The 19,743-nt window shown below is 51.0% G+C and overlaps 1 protein-coding gene across 1 annotated transcript in view; it reads right to left on the minus strand.

Moving 5' to 3' along the window:
• The window catches only part of LOC144817649 (uncharacterized), a 317,824-nt gene that overhangs the window by 277,462 nt on the left and 20,619 nt on the right, over positions 1 to 19,743 (minus strand). Inside the window, 1 exon segment of the mRNA XM_078674369.1 lies at positions 17,647 to 17,771. Coding sequence (XP_078530495.1) covers positions 17,647 to 17,728 — 82 coding nt within the window. The 5' untranslated portion in view covers positions 17,729 to 17,771.

Here is a 19,743-nt window from a genome sequence, read left to right on the forward strand (position 1 = left end):
TTGCGTTTTTACAACGTTTGTTTCTAATTGAAGGCCTGCCTTCTGAAATTGTTTCTGATGATGGTGCTCATTTTGTATCCAATGAGTTTGAACATTTTTTGAGTGAAGTTGATATTAAGCATATTTTGGTTCCGTTATATAGTCCTGCCGCCAATGGTCTGGCGGAAAGAGTAAACAGGCTATTGAAAGAAGGGGTAGAAACAGCTTTGGCAAATAATCTGGATGTTTACAAGTATGTAAGTGATAAGGTCTGGAGTTACAATATTACTCCACATTCAACCACAGATGTTTCTCCATAGGTTTTGTTACGTGGGAGGAAACCGGTTTCTCTGCTTGGTCCATCATGGTTGAGAAACAAGTTGCATAATGCTGATTCGAATGCGATTGATTTACAAAAAATTAGAGAACATGTGGAGGTTAAACAAAGGAAATGTAAGGAAAATGATGACAAAAGAAATCATGTTAAAATAACTACTTTATTTCCTGGTGATTGGGTTCTTAGAAAGAAACCCATAAAAGTGTGTAACGGGCAATCTAGATTTTCTGAACCAGCTAAAATTGTAAAGACTTCTAAAATGGCAGTGATGTTACAGAAAGAGGTTGGTGGAATCGAAATGCCTTAATTAAACTTACAGAAGAACAAGCAAAGATAATCTGTAAAGGAATCAAAACTGGTTTGATGTTGGTGAACTTGTTCATAAACATGACATATGTGTTGATAATACTTGCAACACTTCAGAGAATAGGGGGAATGGTGATAATGTCTTTTTCCCATGCTCGTGTTGAATGTGTTCCAAGCAATTTCAAGGGAGCTGGAGATAACATCAGATGCAGTTCCCGTATCAGAACTTCACCTTTTCAATTGGATGATTTTGTATATTATTGATATATTACTTTTTGTGTTTTTTTGTTTTGTTTTATAGGAAGAGGGCTGTGTAGAGAGTGGTTTCTTATTTGCTAATGTTGCATGTAGTATGCCTTTAATAGAATTAAGAAAGTTATATGTTCTTAGATCTAGAATATTGTTTAAGCATTATTCATTAGGAGGTTGCTGTTTGACTGGACCTGTCGTGGCTTATTCGATTGAAAATAAAGCATCCTGTTTACGTTCACAAATCTATTGGATGTTATTTCTTCCATTTAAAAACTCCATTCTTACAAACACTCTTGAGTTGATGTCACTTGGAATGTTGGTGTAGGAATCAGACAGTTGGAGAAGGGCTGAGCGTCTTGCTGGCAGCTCCTGGTGGGGCTGAATACTATTGTACTTCTGATCTTCCTACTAACTTGAATAAATCCTCCTTAATATCGTCTACCTGTGTGGAATCAGTTACTACGAAGTGGTGCTAGTGTGGAGGAAGCGGAGCAGGGAGGTGCTCTAAACATTTCAGAAAATTGCAAAAATGCACTTGCGATAAAATAAGAAAATGATGGTCTCTCAGAGTTTGGTGGGACAGTTACCTTCGTGATTGAGGCACACAGGACAGAGGTGTTCTATTCTTGGGTTAAATTCCCGCCTGCAGACGCACGCACACGTTTTCCACAGTTACCTTCCAGATAAAATGCCAGATGAATACTCTCCTTACAAGGAAGTAGAAGTCCCGTTAACTCACCAAGAACATATAAATTGGTTTAAAGGCACTCTCCCCCACACCACAGGAAAAGTGAGACTCGTCCGCTCAGCAGAGACGGATTAATTTGGCCGGTCCTAAATGGAAACACACTGCATCCAGAGGTTGATACATTGCCAGCAACAGACTTATGTCTACTTTACAAAGAAATAATAAAAGCTATACAGAAATCTAACACAGTTCGTGATGCGAACACTTACAATGGAAAAACCTACAAGGGTCGCTCAAGCTGGTCAACTAAAAGGGACCGCAACAAAAAAATCACCCCACAAACGCTGAGCACGAATATGGGAAGAATTCCCACTTAACGTAAGCAAGTGCCGTTCTGGATAGCACAGAAAATAGCACAGCTTGAGGCAGTGTTTCCCCAAACACAGAATACTGATAAATTGTTTGCCAATGGGGATAGCTCCACAGACAGAACATTTTACCACTTGGGGTACAGTTTTCGCTGCCTTGTAAACCAGGACTCATGCTACCCTCTTAACAGAAAACATACCAGTATTGAAACAAATACAGAATGAGTACATGGCAGAACCGGACATGGATTTAGGGATGAAATTGGTGGGCAGTTTTGGCCAGGTATCCACAATTAAGTTAGGGAACATAAAAGGGGAGGCAGCAGCTGCGGTGGCTATACAACAGGAGCGAGAATTACCTAAAATTATGAAAGATACCCATGCTTCACTGGGAAGAGATAATTTGGGAGCTAGACCTTTGAAACCAAGATTAATGGGTAATCCTGAAAGCCCGAAACCGGTCCTAGGATGCTTGATTCTGGTCCAGGAAAGACGTGGCTTTGCAGTTCGGGCTGGACTGTTCCCATGGGGCACGGGGTCAAGACTGATTTTCATATGGCTGGGTCCAAACTGGAATGGCATGGTGAGCAAAAAAACGATGGATTTAGGCCCAGATCTCTGTAGTGGGGTGAATGTAAGACATTGTTCTGCATTCTGTCCATCAACTGTTGTTTTTGCAATAATCCTGAAAAGCCAGCACACAATTCTTCTACAAAGAAATGTGATAATCAAAAAATAATAAGCAGTATGCATCAGGATGGGGGCGTGGCCTGAACCACTATCATGGTGTCATGGCAGCCGCATAGTTGCGGAGCTCCATCTTGGTCCGGAAGATAATCCTGTTGGGAACCGAGAAAGGCGTCCTCGAGGTCCTGTACTTGGAAGGCGAGTGCATGGGCTAGTCCCTACGGTCAGGTGAACCTGGGGCCGAGGCCTGAGGGCGCCGCCGGTTCAGCACAAGCGATAGTGCAACTACTGGAACGGGACTGTGGGAGCCGAGCCAGCGCTGCTGCTAAAAAACGAGAGGCTGTGACAAAGGCAGACCTACTGCAGTGAGAGCGCTGGTCCGGAAGAGCCTTCGCAATACGGAAAGGAGAAAGGCAGACCAGACTGGAGCGGGAAGTGGTCCGCGGGTCCGCTCTCCCTAACGGCCCCCGACGGCAGTTGAAGGGAAGGCTGGGCGAGTCTCGTTCTGGAATGGAATGCGGCGGTCTTCCTCAGTGACAGAGGAACAAAGCTGTAATCCCAGAGCAAGCAAGATGGCCGGTGGTGCAAAGACAGCACGGAAACGCCTTATCTCAGAGCAGTAGACAGGCTGGGACAGGAAAAGAGCCCAAGGCGCCGCATTGTGGGGACTGGTGAGAGACAAAATAAGTTAACTAGTGGGGCAGATTTGGGACATACGACGCTGGGCTGATCTGGAACTGCCACTAGGCGGCAAGTTGTGGCGGGTGATCACTGGGAGGTGCTGTGAGAGGGAGTAGCGAGCGCACTGCCTCTTGTGTGATGGGAGCTGGTCCACCTGCAGGACAGGAACATATAGAGAAGTGAAAAACTAGGGCAGGCAGTCGCCTCACTCGGGGGCAAGTATTGAATAAGTAGGGGCGGAGTAGAGTGGAACGAGACCCGGGGTGGTGTTGCCCGCATGGCTTGCCGGATGCATGCCATCTGCCAGACAATTGCAATAGGGGCTGAGGGACTCACATGAGCCTGGATTCCGGGAGCACCGGGAGGCAGTGACAGAACCCCCTACAGGATTTCTGCTTAGAGGCTGGGGCCCTGCTCACCAAGAAGAACCTAATGAGAAGGGGGCACTAAAGGAATTACGAATCGGAGTTCCATCGGACTTTGGGACCTCGAGTGAGGCCAGTGGGGTTACCTGTTCCCTGAGTGACTGGCTGGGCTGAGTCCCACAGGAGTGAAATGGGGGTGTCGAAAAATAAAACAGGCAACACCCGGCCCAACACCTGGGAATCATCTCCACAACATAGTGGGTAAGACTCTGGGGACACAACTAATAAGGTTCTTTCGCTACACCTCCATTTGGACAAGATCCTGGAGGCTATCGCTGACACAAAAACAACATTCCAGCAGGATATAGAGGCAGTGTCGGTGGGCCTGGGGCTGCTGCAAGCAGATCATCATAAGCTGGCAGATAGGGTCACAGAAGTAGAAAACTCCCTCACAAAGCTAGTGCCGGGGCAGAAACAAGGATCAGTGCGGCTAGGCTCTGAAGACCTGGCTCTTCAATCAATAATATTATTAATATTAACCATCTGCCAAAAAGAGCTTATAGCCTCTTTCTTATAATATCGTGTCCTGACCTCTGTATCTTGGAGTATCTCATTGCGCCTAGACACCTCAGGGTAGTAGTGCGCATTAAAAATTCCATAAATAAATAAATAAATAAATAAATGATCGTACAGCAAGAGCGGCAGAGCTTGAACGGAGGGTAGAAGATGCTGAAGGGAGAAATCGGCACAACAATGTCCGAGTAGTGGCGATCCAAGAGACCACGGAGGGACGGACATGCTGACATTCCTGGAAACATGGTTCAAGGAGGTGTTGGCGGCTGGCACACTATCTCAATTCTTTGCCCTGGAGAGGGCTCACAGAGTCCCCTGTCGACCCCCAGCCCCGGGGAGGCCCCCATGCCCAGTAGCAGCCAAGCTTTTGCATTATAGGGACAGGGTTGCTATACTGCAGCAGTCCAGATCACACGGCCCCTACACGATGGGCAACAGTAAAGTGTCAATGTACCCGGACTTTACCACCTATGTGCAGGCGCAGACAGCCTCCTTCATAGCGGCTAAGAAAGATCTTCGATAAGCGGGGCTGCTGTACTCATTACTGTTTCCAGCAAAGCTCCGGATTCTGCTAGATGGCACCACATATTTCTGCGACACGGCAGAAGAAGCCTGGACATGGCTAGAGGCCTATGGAAAGGGAGCGCCCCTGCCCAGATCACAGTCTGGCTTGAAGGGGGAGAAACGTAGTGCTGGGATTCGGCAACACCGTCCCCCAAAAACATCAAGAGTGTAGCAGAGGCCCTCTGTTTCCCAAACACAGCAAGATCGAGAAGCTGCACTAGAGGCAGTGGCATGGCTAATGTCGCCCAGAGGCCAGGACCAGAATAAAGACATGTCTTCGGACCAAGGGAGCCGTATGTCTAACTCAGAGGATAACTCGGAAAATGATATGGAGCTGCCGAAACTGACCTCACGCATGGATGATGATATTGTATAAAGATAGGGGATCGCAGTTGGTCTTTGACCATTAACTGGGAATAAATATGCTACTTACCAGTATGCATCTGTTCTTGGCATGTAGGGCTGCTGACATTCATATCTATAGCATAGATCGCCGCCTAGTGTTGGGTCCGGATGATTGCACATTGTTGTCCTGGAAGAGTCTTCGAAGTATCACGGGATAGGTGGCTCCTCCCCTGGACTACAGTGCGCATGGGCATCGACTCCATCCCCAGATTGTTTTTAGCCATTGTGGCAGAGATGGAGTGAAATAGTGTAACTGATGTCCATGCTAATGAATGAATGCAAGAGAGTATCTGCAGCCGCTACGGGCACCGGGGAGGAGGGTGGGCGATATGAATGTTAGCAGCCCTACATGCCAAGAACAGATGCATACTGGTAAGTAGCATATTCAGTTCGAGGCATGTGGGCTGCTGAATTCATATCTATAGCATAGAATAAATAGCAGTCCCTCCATTAACGGCGGCCGCCTGTGCCAGCTGCAGATGTCTGAAAAAGTGTCTTTAGAACAGCCTGCCCTACAGCTGCCTGGAGTGCACATCTACACAGTAGTGTTTAGTAAATGTGTGTGGTGTAGACCATGTGGCTGCTCTACAAATGTCTTCCAAAGGGATATTACCAAGGAAAGCCATGGAGGCCCCCAACTTGCGGGTGGAGTGGGCTCTGGGGGGGACCGTTAAAGTGCGCTTAGCCTTGTGATAGCAAATCTGAATGCACTTAACGATCCACCTGGCTATACCTGCTTTGGAAATGGGGTTGCCTTTGTGCTGGGCTGAAAAGGCAACAGAGAGTTGTTGTGTCTTCCTAAAATCCTTTGTCCTATCGATGTAGTACATCAAAGCTCGTTTGACATCAAGAGTGTGGAGCATTCTTTCGGCCACTGTTTCTGGGTTTTGAAAGAACACGGGCAGCTCAATGGTCTGATTGACATGGAACTGCGAAACCACTTTAGGAAGAAATTTAGGGTTAGTGCGCAGCACCACCCGGTTGGAGTGAATTTGAATGAATGGCTCTTGTACAGTGAGCGCTTGTAGCTCACTAACACGTCGCAGAGGCGTAATGGCAATGAGAAAAGCCACTTTCCATGTTAAGAACTGAATCTCACAGGAATGTAGAGGCTCAAAAGGTGGGCCCATCAACCTGGTGAGGACCACATTGAGGTTCCATACAGGAGCTGGAGGGGTCCTGGGAGAGATGAGCCGTTTAAGTCCTTCCAGGAAGGCTTTAATGGCAGGCACTCTGAAAACGGAGAGATGCTGCCTGTTTTGGAGATAAGCCGCTATGGCGGATAAGTGTATCCGAATGGAAGCATATGCTAGATTGCATTTGTAAAGATGTAACAAATAGCAGATGATGTTGGGAATGGATGCATCTAGCGGGTTGATGTTGTGTGCAGTACAGTAAATAACAAACCGCTTCCATTTCGCCGCATAGCAAGCTCTGGTAGTGGGCTTTATTGCCTCCCGGATGATGTCCATGCATTCAGGAGGCAAGATAAGGTAGCCAAACTCTAAGACTTCAGGAGCCAGATCGCCAGATTGAGCTGTTGCGGATCTGGGTGCTGAATGTCGCCATGGCTCTGCGTCAAAAGCCTGGGTGTGAGACGCAGCCTTTGATGCGGCACCACCGAGAGTTCTAGAAACGTGGTGTACCATGGTTGGCGTGCCCACGTTGGAGCAACCAGGATGAGTGTCGCTGAGTGTTGCTTTAGCTTTCGTGCCACCAGCGGTATGAGAGGTGCTGGGGGGAAAGCGTACGCAAATCTGCCTGACCAGTTCATCCATATCGCATTGCCCTGCGACTGTGGGTGAGGGAACCTGGCGGCAAAGCTTCGGCGTTTTGCGTTTTCCCTTGTGGCAAACAGGTCTATCTCTGGATGACCCCACTACTGGAAGTACGGGCGGAGTACTGATGGATGTATCTCCCACTCGTGCATCTGGTGGCTGTACCTGCTGAGCAGATCCGCCATCTGATTGTCCTTGCCCGGAAGGTGTTCTGCCATGAGGAAGATGTTCCTCTGAATGGCCCACTTCCACATGCTCTGAGCCAGATGAGACAACTGCGGAGAGTGTGTACCTCCCTGCTTTTGAATGTAGTACATGGCAGTCATGTTGTCCGGCCGGATGAACACGACTTTGTAGCACAGATGTATCTTGAATGCCTTCAGTGCCATGAAGATTGCCATCAGTTCTAAGTAGTTGATGTGCATCCTCTTTTGCTGCCTTGTCCATAGTCCCTGCACCGTGTAGTGGAGCCCATTAGCTCCTCATCCCTGGAGAGATGCGTCTGTCGTCAGGATAATCTGTGGCACAGGCTCCTGGAACGGTCGGCCCTTGCAAAGGTTGTGTGGATTCCACCAATGCAGAGAGCTGTATGCCCGACTGGTCACCAACACTAGGTCCTTTAACCGTCCTTGAGCCTGTGTCCACTGATTCGCCAAGCATTCTTGGAGCGGACGCATATGTAGTCTCGCGTGCGGGACTATGAAGATGCAGGAGGCCATCATGCCTATCAACTGCATGAACACTCTTGCAGGAAGCGAGTGTTGCGGTCTGAACTTTTGGATCAGTGACTGAATGCTGTCGAACCTCACAGAATTTGGCTGAGCTGTGGCTGCCAGAGTATCGATCGTCGCACCCAGATATTGTCGCACATGGGCCGGCTGAAGGTGCGACTTGGGATAATTCAGTGAGAATCCCAGATCGTGAAGGAGGTGAATGGTGTGTTTTTTTATAATCAAGGAGATTCTATCGAAAAAGTGAAAAAGTGAAATATTTTTAATTTTTAAGATACTATTTCTCTAGTGAACGTGCTAGGCTCTCTCTTAAAGGTGGAAAGACCAGAGCGCAATGTGCTTTTTAAAATACCCCTCACACACTAAAAAAATCCAATAGTGTCATGCTTCATCATAGGGGTCTTCCCGCCCCTATAACGGGACGGGGCGTGCTACGACCAAACGAATACGCGGGAGCACTTATATTGTGACAGTGACTATGTGTGAGTGCACAGGTGTCAGTGAAAGTGTAGGGACCTCAAAAAGTGATTTATAAAAAAGTTAAAAATTCCCTGGCGTAGTAGAAAAAAATACTTTATTCGCTTCTCTAGCTGGGAACGTTAAGAAGGGGTTGTGAGGTAGAGCAGTAGCTAGCTACCTGGTCGACATGTTTCGTAAGCAGTCCCCTACTGCTTACTCATCAGGACCAAAAAAGCGATCCCTACTAAAGTATACTCAGTTACTACAGAATATGCCTACTGTCCTCTGAACAGTGCAGCAAAAATCAGCTGACTGTTTCGTGCTTCGGGGCATGAGTTGGCCCAGTGAAGCAAAAAAGAATACAAATAGTACCCAAAAAACGACCTATTATGGTCTACTTTTCAGTTAATTTCAATGCCCCATGAGCTTGCAGGCGAGGGGTGTTCTTCCGCGGTAATGTCCGGCATGGAAAAGACGCATTGTTCCCACCCCCGTGCTTCTCTGATGGGGCTTCCGAAACACGAAACAGTCAGCTGATTTTTGCTGCACTGTTCATAGGACAGTAGGCATATTCTGTAGTAACTGAGTATACTTTAGTAGGGATCGCTTTTTTGGTCCTGATGAGTAAGCAGTAGGGGACTGCTTACGAAACATGTCGACCAGGTAGCTAGCTACTGCTCTACCTCACAACCCCTTCTTAACGTTCCCAGCTAGAGAAGCGAATAAAGTATTTTTTTCTACTACGCCAGGGAATTTTTAACTTTTTTATAAATCACTTTTTGAGGTCCCTACACTTTCACTGACACCTGTGCACTCACACATAGTCACTGTCACAATATAAGTGCTCCCGCGTATTCGTTTGGTCGTAGCACGCCCGTCCCGTTATAGGGGCGGGAAGACCCCTATGATGAAGCATGACACTATTGGATTTTTTTAGCGTGTGAGGGGTATTTTAAAAAGCACATTGCGCTCTGGTCTTTCCACCTTTAAGAGAGAGCCTAGCACGTTCACTAGAGAAATAGTATCTTAAAAATTAAAAATATTTCACTTTTTCACTTTTTCGATAGAATCTCCTTGATTATAAAAGTTCCGTTTGGAGGATGATTCTATCAGTACCTCTACGCTCCCCTTTTGTTTTGGTAAATGGTGTGTGACATGTTGGCGGCGCACTGCTGGGCCGACTTTGCTTGGACAAGCCAGTCGTCCAGATAAGGGTAAACGTGAAGTTCTGCCTCCTGAGGTGCGCAGCTACTGTCGCCAGACATTTTGTGAACACCCTGGGCGCTGTGGTCACCCCGAAAGGCAGGACCTTGAACTGATAATGCCGACCCTGAATAGTGAACCTGAGATATTTCCTGTGTGATGGATGCAGTGGAATGTGGAAATAGGCATCCTTGAGATCCAAGGTTGCGAGGAAGTCTCCCTGATTGGGCAACGGGAGAACCTGCTGCAGTGTGAGCATATGAAAGTGTTCTGATAGAATGCACTGATTTAGGGGTCTGAGGTCCAGTATGGGTCTGAGGGATCCGTCCTTTTTTGGGATTAAGAAGTACAGGGAGTACACCCCCGTGCCTTCTTCCTCCGACGGCACGAGCTCGATTGCCCCTTTTTGCAGCATGACTAGTACCTCCTGCTGCAATAAGTGCAAATGCTCTGTGGACATAGGACGGTGTTTTGGTGGCATGTTGGGTGGAGTGGATGTTAACTCCAGACAATAACCGAACTGGATAAGTTTCCTGACCCACCTGTCCGTGGTGATGGATTTCCAGACGGGCAGGAACTGCTGGAGTCTCCCCCCGACAGGTGTAGTATGGTCGGGGGGCAGTGACAGAGCGTCACTGTTTGTTGGTGGCGGAGGAGCGTGAGTTGTTTCCACGACCTCTGCCCTTGGTGCTGTTACCCCGATAGCCGCCTCTACTCTGCTTGGTGTAAGAGGATTGCGCCCCACCTTTATTGTATTGCATTTGATGGGACATCTGGCCTCTGGAAACACCTCTATTGCTTGAGCGACGAAAAGTGCTTCCCCGAAACTGCTGGGACTGGAGAGCCCCCATGGATTTTGCAGTTTCGGTATCCTTTTTTATCTTTTCCAAGGTGGTATCCACCTCAGGACCAAATAACCTGTCTGGGTTTACTGGCTGATTGAGGATGGTAGTTTTTATCTCCGGCTTGAAACCGGAGATTCTGAGCCAGGCCTGACGTCTCAACATGACACTGGTGTTAATGGCTCTGGCCGCGGTGTCCGCCACGTCCAGTGCACACTTAATTGAAGCGTTGGAGATAAGCTTCCCTTCCTGAATAAGCATCTCCACTGCCTCTTTATACTGATCTGGAAGATGTTGTAACAGGGTCTCTAGTGTGTCATAGTGTGCCCTGTCATATCTGGCAAGGAGCGCCTGAGTGTTAGAGATACGCCAGATATTGGCCGCTTGAGCCGCCACCCTCTTCCCTGATGCCTCCAGCACTTTAGATTCCCTGTCTGGGGGAGGAGCATCACCAGTGGTTTGTGAGTTCGCCCTCTTCTGGGCATTAGAAACGACCAGAGAGTCCAATGGCAACTGGCCTCTGATGTAGGTGGGGTCGCCAGGTGCCGGCCTATATTTTTTCTCAATCCTAGGGTTGACCACCCTGGCCCGTGTGGGTTCCTTAAAAATGTCTGCAGCATGTTTGAGAACCCCTTTCAGCATGGGGAGAGTCTTGACAGTCTTTTCTGCAGTGGAAATGGTATCAAAAAGGAAGTCCACTTCGATAGGGTCAGTGTGGAGGTCGACGTCGTGGTTTTTAGCCGCCCTCTCAATTAGAGCATTAAATGCAGCCGAATCCTCAGTAGGAGAGGTTTTGACAGCGTACACCTGAGGGTCCTGGGCAGTTTGCTGATCCCCTGGGTCACCTGCATCTGTCCATGAGTCGTGGCGATCCTCAGGATCAGTGTTGGTAGGAAAGCCATACTCTTCGTCATCACCATCTCCACCCTTCACTTCCGAATAAGTGGGTGAGGGTGTAGCCACTCGCGGAGTCCGTGGAGCAAGAGGCTCCGCCAGAACTGGGGATTCCGCAGCAGGCTTCTTGCGCTTCAAAGGAATCGTGTAGGCCTCCAAAGGCTGGGTTGCCGTGATCTTCCTTTTGTAGAGGGTGAGTTTCCCGGTGTTGGCGTCGATATAGTGTTCTGACTACTCCTCCACCGAGGGTTGTTGAGGTTTCAAGCTCCCAAGCGGCTGAGAAGGCTTCGGCGCCGTAGACACAGGTACGGGCGCTTCGTTGACCGACCGTGGTGCGAAGGCCTTTGGTGCTACCTTCGGCGGCAACGTAAACAGGAGTGGCGTCGAAGACTTTGGCGTCGTGACAGCTGGCTTCGCAGTGGAAGCATCCTTCGGTGCGGACGCGGAAGCCTTGTTCCTGATGCGTTGAAGAGAATCCGACACCTGCTTCGTAAAGGAAGCGGACGGTTTTGTGGATCCGACAGACGTCTTCGGTCCACCAGCGAGTGAAGACTCGAGTGTCGATGCCTTATTTTGATCCGGTACAGGATCAGCCTTTTTCGGCGCGCGGTGTCCCCCTTCCGTGCCGACGGCCTTCTGCGTTGACGGTTTCGAGCCGTTGGCCTTGACTACGGGGTGCGGGGCCCCAGTCTTCGGTTCGACGCCCTTTGCCGATTTCGGCGCGACGGCCTTGACCGACTGTGACTCGGCGCCCTTGATCGACTTTGGATCGGCGCCCTTGGTCGACTTCCTCGGCTCGACAGCCTTCTTCGGCTTCGGCTGCCCCAACGTGTCCGAAGACGAGGAGGCGGCCGGAGGGACAGACGTCTTCTGTTTCGACGGCGTCTCAATTACTTTCGCTTTCGTCGACACCGAAGGTTTCGGTTTCGTTTTGACCAACGTCGGCTCCGCAGAAGTGTCCGTAGCCGGGCCCGTAGGCGAGGCCGTGGATCTGGGTGGAAGGTCTTGGGTAAGGCCGAGTGGCGATCCCTCGACCTGAGCCGTAGTAATTGTTCGTTCGGGGCTTAGCTCTTCACACGAGCTATCTTCCGTGGCCCTGTAGGCCTCATTGTCGTCTCCTACCTCGTCGACGACTTCTCCTGCCTCGACCACCTCGACGTCCGCGTCGTATCCGTAGTCGATCTCCGCCGCCGGAGGGGAAACTTGCAGGTGAACTTCTTGCTCGTCTGCTTCTTCTCTGTCGAAGATGTCCACCGGTGCCGGGGCCGACTGCCGGGCCTCCTGGCTCGCCACGCGCCGAAGTCGAATCATTTTCTTCGATCGAAACCTGGAACAAGCCATACAGTTGGCTTCATCGTGGTCCGGCGACAGGCACTTGTTGCACACAGGGTGGACGTCGATGTGTGGGTACTTAGATCCGCACACGGGACATTTCTTGAACGGTCTCCGTTCCATGATGTCGTCGAAAGTCTTGCTCCGTCGACTGGGCCCCGAGTACCGAATAGCCACGCGACTCCTCTGGACGTCCGACTCGGGAACTGAGCCGGAACAGAGCTGGGACCGAACGCAAACAATACCGACGGTATAGGATAAGGCCTTCGGGCCTTAAGAAAAGTCTAAATCGATTCCGAACTGGAGATGTCGAATACACATCCGAACCCAATGGCGGAAAAAAACAATCTGGGGATGGAGTCGATGCCCATGCGCACTGTAGTCCAGGGGAGGAGCCACCTATCTCGTGATACTTCGAAGACTCTTCCAGGACAACAATGTGCAATCATCCGGACCCAACACTAGGCGGCGATCTATGCTATAGATATGAATTCAGCAGCCCACATGCCTCGAACGCCTGGGTTATATGGATGATGCTACCTGGGGAAGGGGATGCCCTTCAGAGTCACAAATGGGACCGGACAACAGCTTTGCCAATACTAATGGTGAAAGGAGTTGGCCTAACGGCTAGTGCGGTCGTCCTCGAATCTGGGTTCTCGGCAATGACGCTGAACATCCTGTGATTCTGGGCAAATCACTTAATCTCCCCGTGCCCAACAAAAAAGGAATGTGCCCTCATGTAATGCAACTTGTGCTATGTAAAGCGCTCTGATACCTGATTTACACACTCCGACCCCCCCTCTTGCACACTCCGACCCCCCCTCTTGCACACTCCGACCCCCCCCTCTTGCACACTCCGACCCCCTCCTCTTGCACACTCCGACCCCCACTCTTGCACACTCCGACCCCCACTCTTGCACACTCCGACCCCCACTCTTGCACACTCCGACCCCCACTCTTGCACACTCCGACCCCCACTCTTGCACACTCCGACCCCCACTCTTGCACACTCCGACCCCCCTCTTGCACACTCCGACCCCCCTCTTGCACACTCCGACCCCCCTCTTGCACACTCCGACCCCCTCCTCCTGCACACTCAGACCCCCTCCTCCTGCACACTCCGACCCCCCCTCCTGCACACTCCGACCCCCCCTCCTGCACACTCCGAACCCCCCTCCTGCACACTCCGACCCCCCCTCCTGCACACTCCGACCCCCCCTCCTGCACATTCCGAACCCCCCTCCTGCACACTCTGACCCCCCTCCTGCACACTCTGACCCCCCCTCCTGCACACTCCGACTCCCCCTCCTACACACTCCGACCCCCCCTCCTACACACTCCGACCCCCCCTCCTACACACTCCGACCCCCCCTCCTACACACTCCGACCCCCCGTCCTGCACACTCTGACCCCCCGTCCTGCACACTCCGACCCCCCGTCCTGCACACTCCGACCCCCCGTCCTGCACACTCCGACCTCCCCTCCTGCACACTCGGTCCTTCTCTTACCAGAGCTTACACTGCATTACTGCGGTCGCCTTCTCACAGCACTTTCTAGCCTAGGACAAGAAGACTTCTGAGAACTCCTAAACACGGCTCTAGAGACGAACAATGGCCATAGGGCCAGGAATGATTTAAAGAGCTTTCATCTGGTGCTAGCAGCGAACAAGAAGCTGGGGAGTAAATCTGTCCTCGTTTTCAGTCCGAGTCGATTTGAACTGTTCTTAGTCATTTGCCGTCGGTAAAAGTCAGACTCTGCTTCAGGATATACAAGCATTTGCAATGCAACAGGTCTCGCAACTACGAGAGTTTGAGCTATTGGCATTCCTAATGACAATAGCTAAAAAACTCTCGCAAATGTGAGACCCATTACATTGCAAATATTTTTGGGGTAAAAGCGCCCATGCCGCGCTTTCACTTTAATAGAGGCCACAACCCCTTTCTTTAGACTATCCGGGTCTAAAGAATGGTTGGCATCCGCCATTAAAGTAAAAGCGCAGTATGGGGCGCTTTTACAAAAAAAAGCATTTCTTTATCAAGTTGAGAAAGAAATGCTTTTTTAGTAAAAGCGCCCCATACCGCTCTTTTACTTTAACAGCTGCCACAGATATTTCTTTAGACGGGGCTCGTCTGAAGAAAGGGACGTGGTTTTATTTACGTAAAAGCGCTTCTAAAAACAAAAGGGAAAAAACATGCGACTGCGTTCTGCGGGGCAAATAAAAACAAAGGTGCGGCCGCCACTGTGGCGTGCCGTGCTATTGAAAAATAATAATAATAAAGTGTTAGTAGAGAGCACATCTTGAGCAGGCAAGTGAAAACAATTTTAAAAAATAGTGCTCGGCGGCTGCAATTAAAGCCTACCGAGTAACAACACAAGTAAGAGGGCCAGTCCTTGTGGGAGGTTACAAGAGGAGACAAGGCAGTACTAAGGAGGGACTAACAAGCCTATAGACCAATGAAAAGCCACAGTTTATAAAGGACAATGACACGAGCTAATGAAAATTATGGGCGGAGCTTGAAGTCCACACCTGAATACAGCATGCCTCAAAGAGCAGCACATTCTCTGCCCAGGCTCGCCCTAAAACTAACCAGCACAGGTCACCAAGAGCTGTTTAATATGTCGCGTTGGGTCACAGCTTCTGCAAGGACTGGAACAGAAGAAGCCTCGAGTATTAGACTTCCCTACTGGAGAGATATGACAGGCCCTGGGAGAGGAGGGAGAGATGTGACAGGCCCTGGGAGCGGAGGGAGAGATGTGACAGGCCCTGGGAGAGGAGGGAGAGATGTGACCGGCCCTGGGAGAGGAGGGAGAGATGTGACCGGCCCAGGGAGAGGAGGGAGAGATGTGACAGGCCCTGGGAGAGGAGGAGAGATGTGACAGGCCCAGGGATAGGAGGAGAGATGTGACAGGCCCTGGGAGAGGGGGGAGAGGAGGAGAGATGTGACAGGCCCAGGGAGAGGAGGGAGAGATGTGACAGGCCCTGTGAGAGGAGGGAGAGATGTGACAGGCCCTGTGAGAGGTGGAAGAAATGTGACAGGCCCTGGGAGAGGAGGGAGACATGAGACAGGCCGAGGGAGGGGAGGACAGATGTGACAGGCCCTGGGAGCGGAGGGAGAGATGTGACAGGCCCTGGGAGAGGGGGGAGAGATGTGACAGGCCCTGGGAGAGGGGGGAGAGATGTGACAGGCCCTGGGAGAGGAGGGAGACATGAGACAGGCCGAGGGAGGGGAGGACAGATGTGACAGGCCCTGGGAGCGGAGGGAGAGATGTGACAGGCCCTGGGAGAGGGGGGAGAGATGTGACAGGCCCTGGGAGCGCAGGGAGAGATGTGACAGGCCCTGGGAGCGCAGGGAGAGATGTGACAGGCCCTGGGAGCGGAGGGAGAGATGTGACAGGCCCTGGGAGAGGATGGAGAGATGTGACAGGCCCAGGGAGAGGATGGAGAGGAGGAGAGAAGGGACAGGCCCTGGGAGAGGAGGGAGAGATGTGACAGGCCCAGGGAGAGGATGGAGAGATGTGACAGGCCCTGGGAGAGGATGGAGAGATGTGACAGGCCCTGGGAGCGCAGGGAGAGATGTGACAGGCCCTGTGAGAGGAGGGGGAGATGTGACAGGCCCTGGGAGAGGAGGAGAGATGTGACGGGCCCTGGGAGAGGAGGGAGAGATGTGACGGGCCCTGGGAGAGGAGGGAGAGATGTGACAGGCCCAGGGAGAGGAGGAGCGATGTGACAGGCCCTGTGAGAGGGAGGGAGAGATGTGACCGGCCCTGGGAGAGGAGGAGAGATGTGACAGGCCCTGTGAGAGGAGGGAGAGATGTGACAGGCCCTGGGAGAGGAGGAGAGATGTGACAGGCCCTGGGAGAGGAGGAGAGATGTGACAGGCCCTGGGAGAGGAGGGAGAGATGTGACCGGCCCAGGGAGAGGAGGGAGAGGAGGAGAGATGTGACAGGCCCTGTGAGAGGAGGGAGAGATGTGACAGGCCCTGGGAGAGGAGGGAGAGGAGGAGAGATGTGACAGGCCCTGTGAGAGGAGGGAGAGATGTGACAGGCCCTGGGAGAGGAGGAGAGATGTGACAGGCCCTGGGAGAGGAGGGAGAGATGTGACAGGCCCTGGGAGAGGGGGAAGAAATGTGACAGGCCCTGGGAGAGGAGGGAGAGATGTGACAGGCCCTGGGAGAGGAGGGAGAGGAGGAGAGATGTGACAGGCCCAGGGAGAGGTGGAAGAAATGTGACAGGCCCTGGGAGAGGAGGGAGAGGAGGAGAGATGTGACAGGCCCTGTGAGAGGAGGGAGAGATGTGACAGGCCCTGTGAGAGGAGGAAGAGATGTGACAGGCCCTGGGAGAGGAGGAGAGATGTGACAGGCCCTGGGAGAGGAGGGGGAGATGTGACGGGCCCTGGGAGAGGAGGAGAGATGTGACAGGCCCTGGGAGCGCAGGGAGAGATGTGACAGGCCCTGGGAGAGAAGGAGAGATGTGACAGGCCCTGGGAGAGGAGGAGAGATGTGACAGGCCCTGGGAGCGCAGGGAGAGATGTGACAGGCCCTGGGAGAGAAGGAGAGATGTGACAGGCCCTGGGACAGGACGGAGCGATGCGACAGGCCCTGGGAGAGGAGGGAGAGATGTGACAGGCCCTGGGAGAGGAGGAAGAGGAGGAGACATGTGACAGGCCCAGGGAGAGGGGGGAGAGGAGGAGAGATGTGACAGGCCCTGGGAGAGGGGGGAGAGGAGGAGAGATGTGACAGGCCCTGGGAGAGGGGGGAGAGGAGGAGAGATGCGACAGTCACAGGGAGAGGAGGAGAGACGCGACAGTCCCAGGGAGAGAGGGCAGACGTGGGAGAGTAGAAAGACTCAATAGCCATTGGAGTCACAATAGGCCCAGAGAGGGGAACCTGACGTGAGAGACGCAGGGGACGACGACAGACATGGGAAGCCCAGGGCGAAGGGTTTCATCTACCAGCATCTCTAGGATGCCACTGCTCAGACCTGCGTCCCTGCTTCGGGAGGGGGTTACCTATGGCCGCCGCTGTCAATAATTCTGTAGTGAACCAGACACAGTCTAAGCACAGCTGTTTGGGAGGCAGGACTCTGATGGATTTCCAAATGCACAAATCTATGCAAACACCAACACTACCAACCCCTCCCTCCACGACCACATCGCTGCCCACCCAAACACAACTCACATACGTTAGAAATAATCAAACAAACCTTTAACCAGCAGCTTCAAAGCTACGTCCAGGTTCATTTTTTTCTTACACGGTAGCTTTTGATTTTCTTTCAAAGGTTCCATGTTGTGGCAGAGCAGAGATCGCGGAGTCCAAAGTTACATGAACCTGCAATGACAAACATACGTGAATCCTAGCTGTGCACCCTCAAACACGCTATAAACCATCAATAACTGTAGCTTGGACTATCGCATTCCACAAACAGCCCATTGTACCTTTAATAGCAACAATGACACCATTTATAACAGCCAAACACTCCCCAATCAGCGCCCCACTGACACCAATATTAACTACAGCCAGAGACTGCAGAAACTGCCCCTTCTGAACCCAATCAAGCACCTCGGTCCTAACTGCAAACTTTCAGCCCTTTCAGCTCAATCCCCTTACCTGTCTAAAAGGACAATAAATAAGTGAAACAGAAAATACCAGTTATATTTCCCACCTTTAGTAAATAATAAACAATACATCAAGAAAGCAAGTTAGAATTGATGAAATCAAGAAATCAAACTCAAAATGGCTCTTTCAATCCTCATTCAAGAAGTAGGCCAAGGGCCTCTTCCAACCCACACTAATCCCAACACAGGGCGTCTTGTGAATTTAGGAATAAATAATTAATCTTTTCCATCTGAACTCTTCCCAACACAGGGCGTCTTGTGCATAACAAAACGGGTATCTCTTAACTCTCACTCGAACAGTGAGCACAGGATGTGTTTGAACCCTCGCTCACCCCAAACTGCAAGAGAATACATGACCTCGCACAGTTAGGGAGTGTAATGGGACCCCGGGTTGCAGAATTGTATCAACCAATGATACAAGGAGCCTTAGCAGCTTCAAAGCCTTACAGGAGGCGTCACAAGACAAAGCTGGCAAGACGACTGCCAACTGGTGGTATAAAATCCATACACCTTCTGCAGCTGAGAAAGGGATGGCACTGCACACGTCTCCAATAGGTGAACTGCATGATTAGATACTCGTGGAGGGCGCAAAGGAGGTGGGGGCGGGATGCGCGATCTAGGCTACTGCTGCCTTGCTTCCCTGTCTACATGACTCCAGGAAATGAACCCTTCAAAAACACCCTAGGAGCTAAAAGCAAGCTGGGTCACCCGTAGAAACAATCATTTTACAATGAGGGTAGGATATTTAAAGGTATCTTCCAATAGGCCCCCCACTCTTAGCCCCACACTCCTCCCCCCCATCGCGATCTATTGTGAATGCCCAGACCTGCTTCTTGCAGCCAAAACACAAAGTTTCAAAAAAACAGCAACTGGACGGGAATCCATCAAGCCCCTGCACTTGCTCCTCCCCCTTTGAGACAGAACCAGAACTACGATGAAGCTGTGAACTATGTGTTTTAGAATGGTCTTAAGTTGTAAATCTATCCTGGGCGTTTCTGCGACCTTCATTCATTACAACAAAGAATACCCATATTTCGGTTGGCCTGCTGCACGTCTCCTGGGCCAACCAGAGGCTCCTCAAACGATGTTCAGAAACAGTCAATCCACGGTTTGAAGCAGCCATCACATTTTTTCTTTCTCTACAAGCGGTTCGGCCTTGGCTTTACCACTGCCTTGTCTTCCCATGTTCAGTGAATACTTGTGCGTCTTACCAGACCGTTTCACTCCAGGGTGGGCAGCCTTCCGTCTGGGGGACGTAAAGTGTCTCCACCATGTGGGCCATTCCTGGATCCATAAGGCTCAGTCTTCAAGCTAGAGCACTTCTCTAATGTCCCCAGTTCTGCTCAAGCATACTTCAAACCCATTAATATTCTTCAGGGAACAATGGTCCCCTTCTGTTAAACTTCCATGTATTTACCCAATCCAGACAATATGTCTGCTGCTCGATCTGCACCCCTCGCTGGTGTCAGGTCATCTGTAGTAAACTTCATCAGGCCTCAGGCTGTGCATCGTGGGGCGTCCTTTCACATTCTCACCTGTCCACTTTTGGAGTCTGCCCGTGTGGAGCACAACAAACATGGCGGATAGCAATCCCATCCACATATTGGGCAAATGGCTCCTGCTGTGTTGCGGCGCTCATTGGGGATCAGCCGCTCCATCCCCTCGCAGTGTCGGGGTGCCAACAC

The sequence above is a fragment of the Lissotriton helveticus genome, chromosome 2_1, assembly GCF_964261635.1.
Source record: "Lissotriton helveticus chromosome 2_1, aLisHel1.1, whole genome shotgun sequence".
NCBI lineage: Eukaryota > Metazoa > Chordata > Amphibia > Caudata > Salamandridae > Lissotriton > Lissotriton helveticus.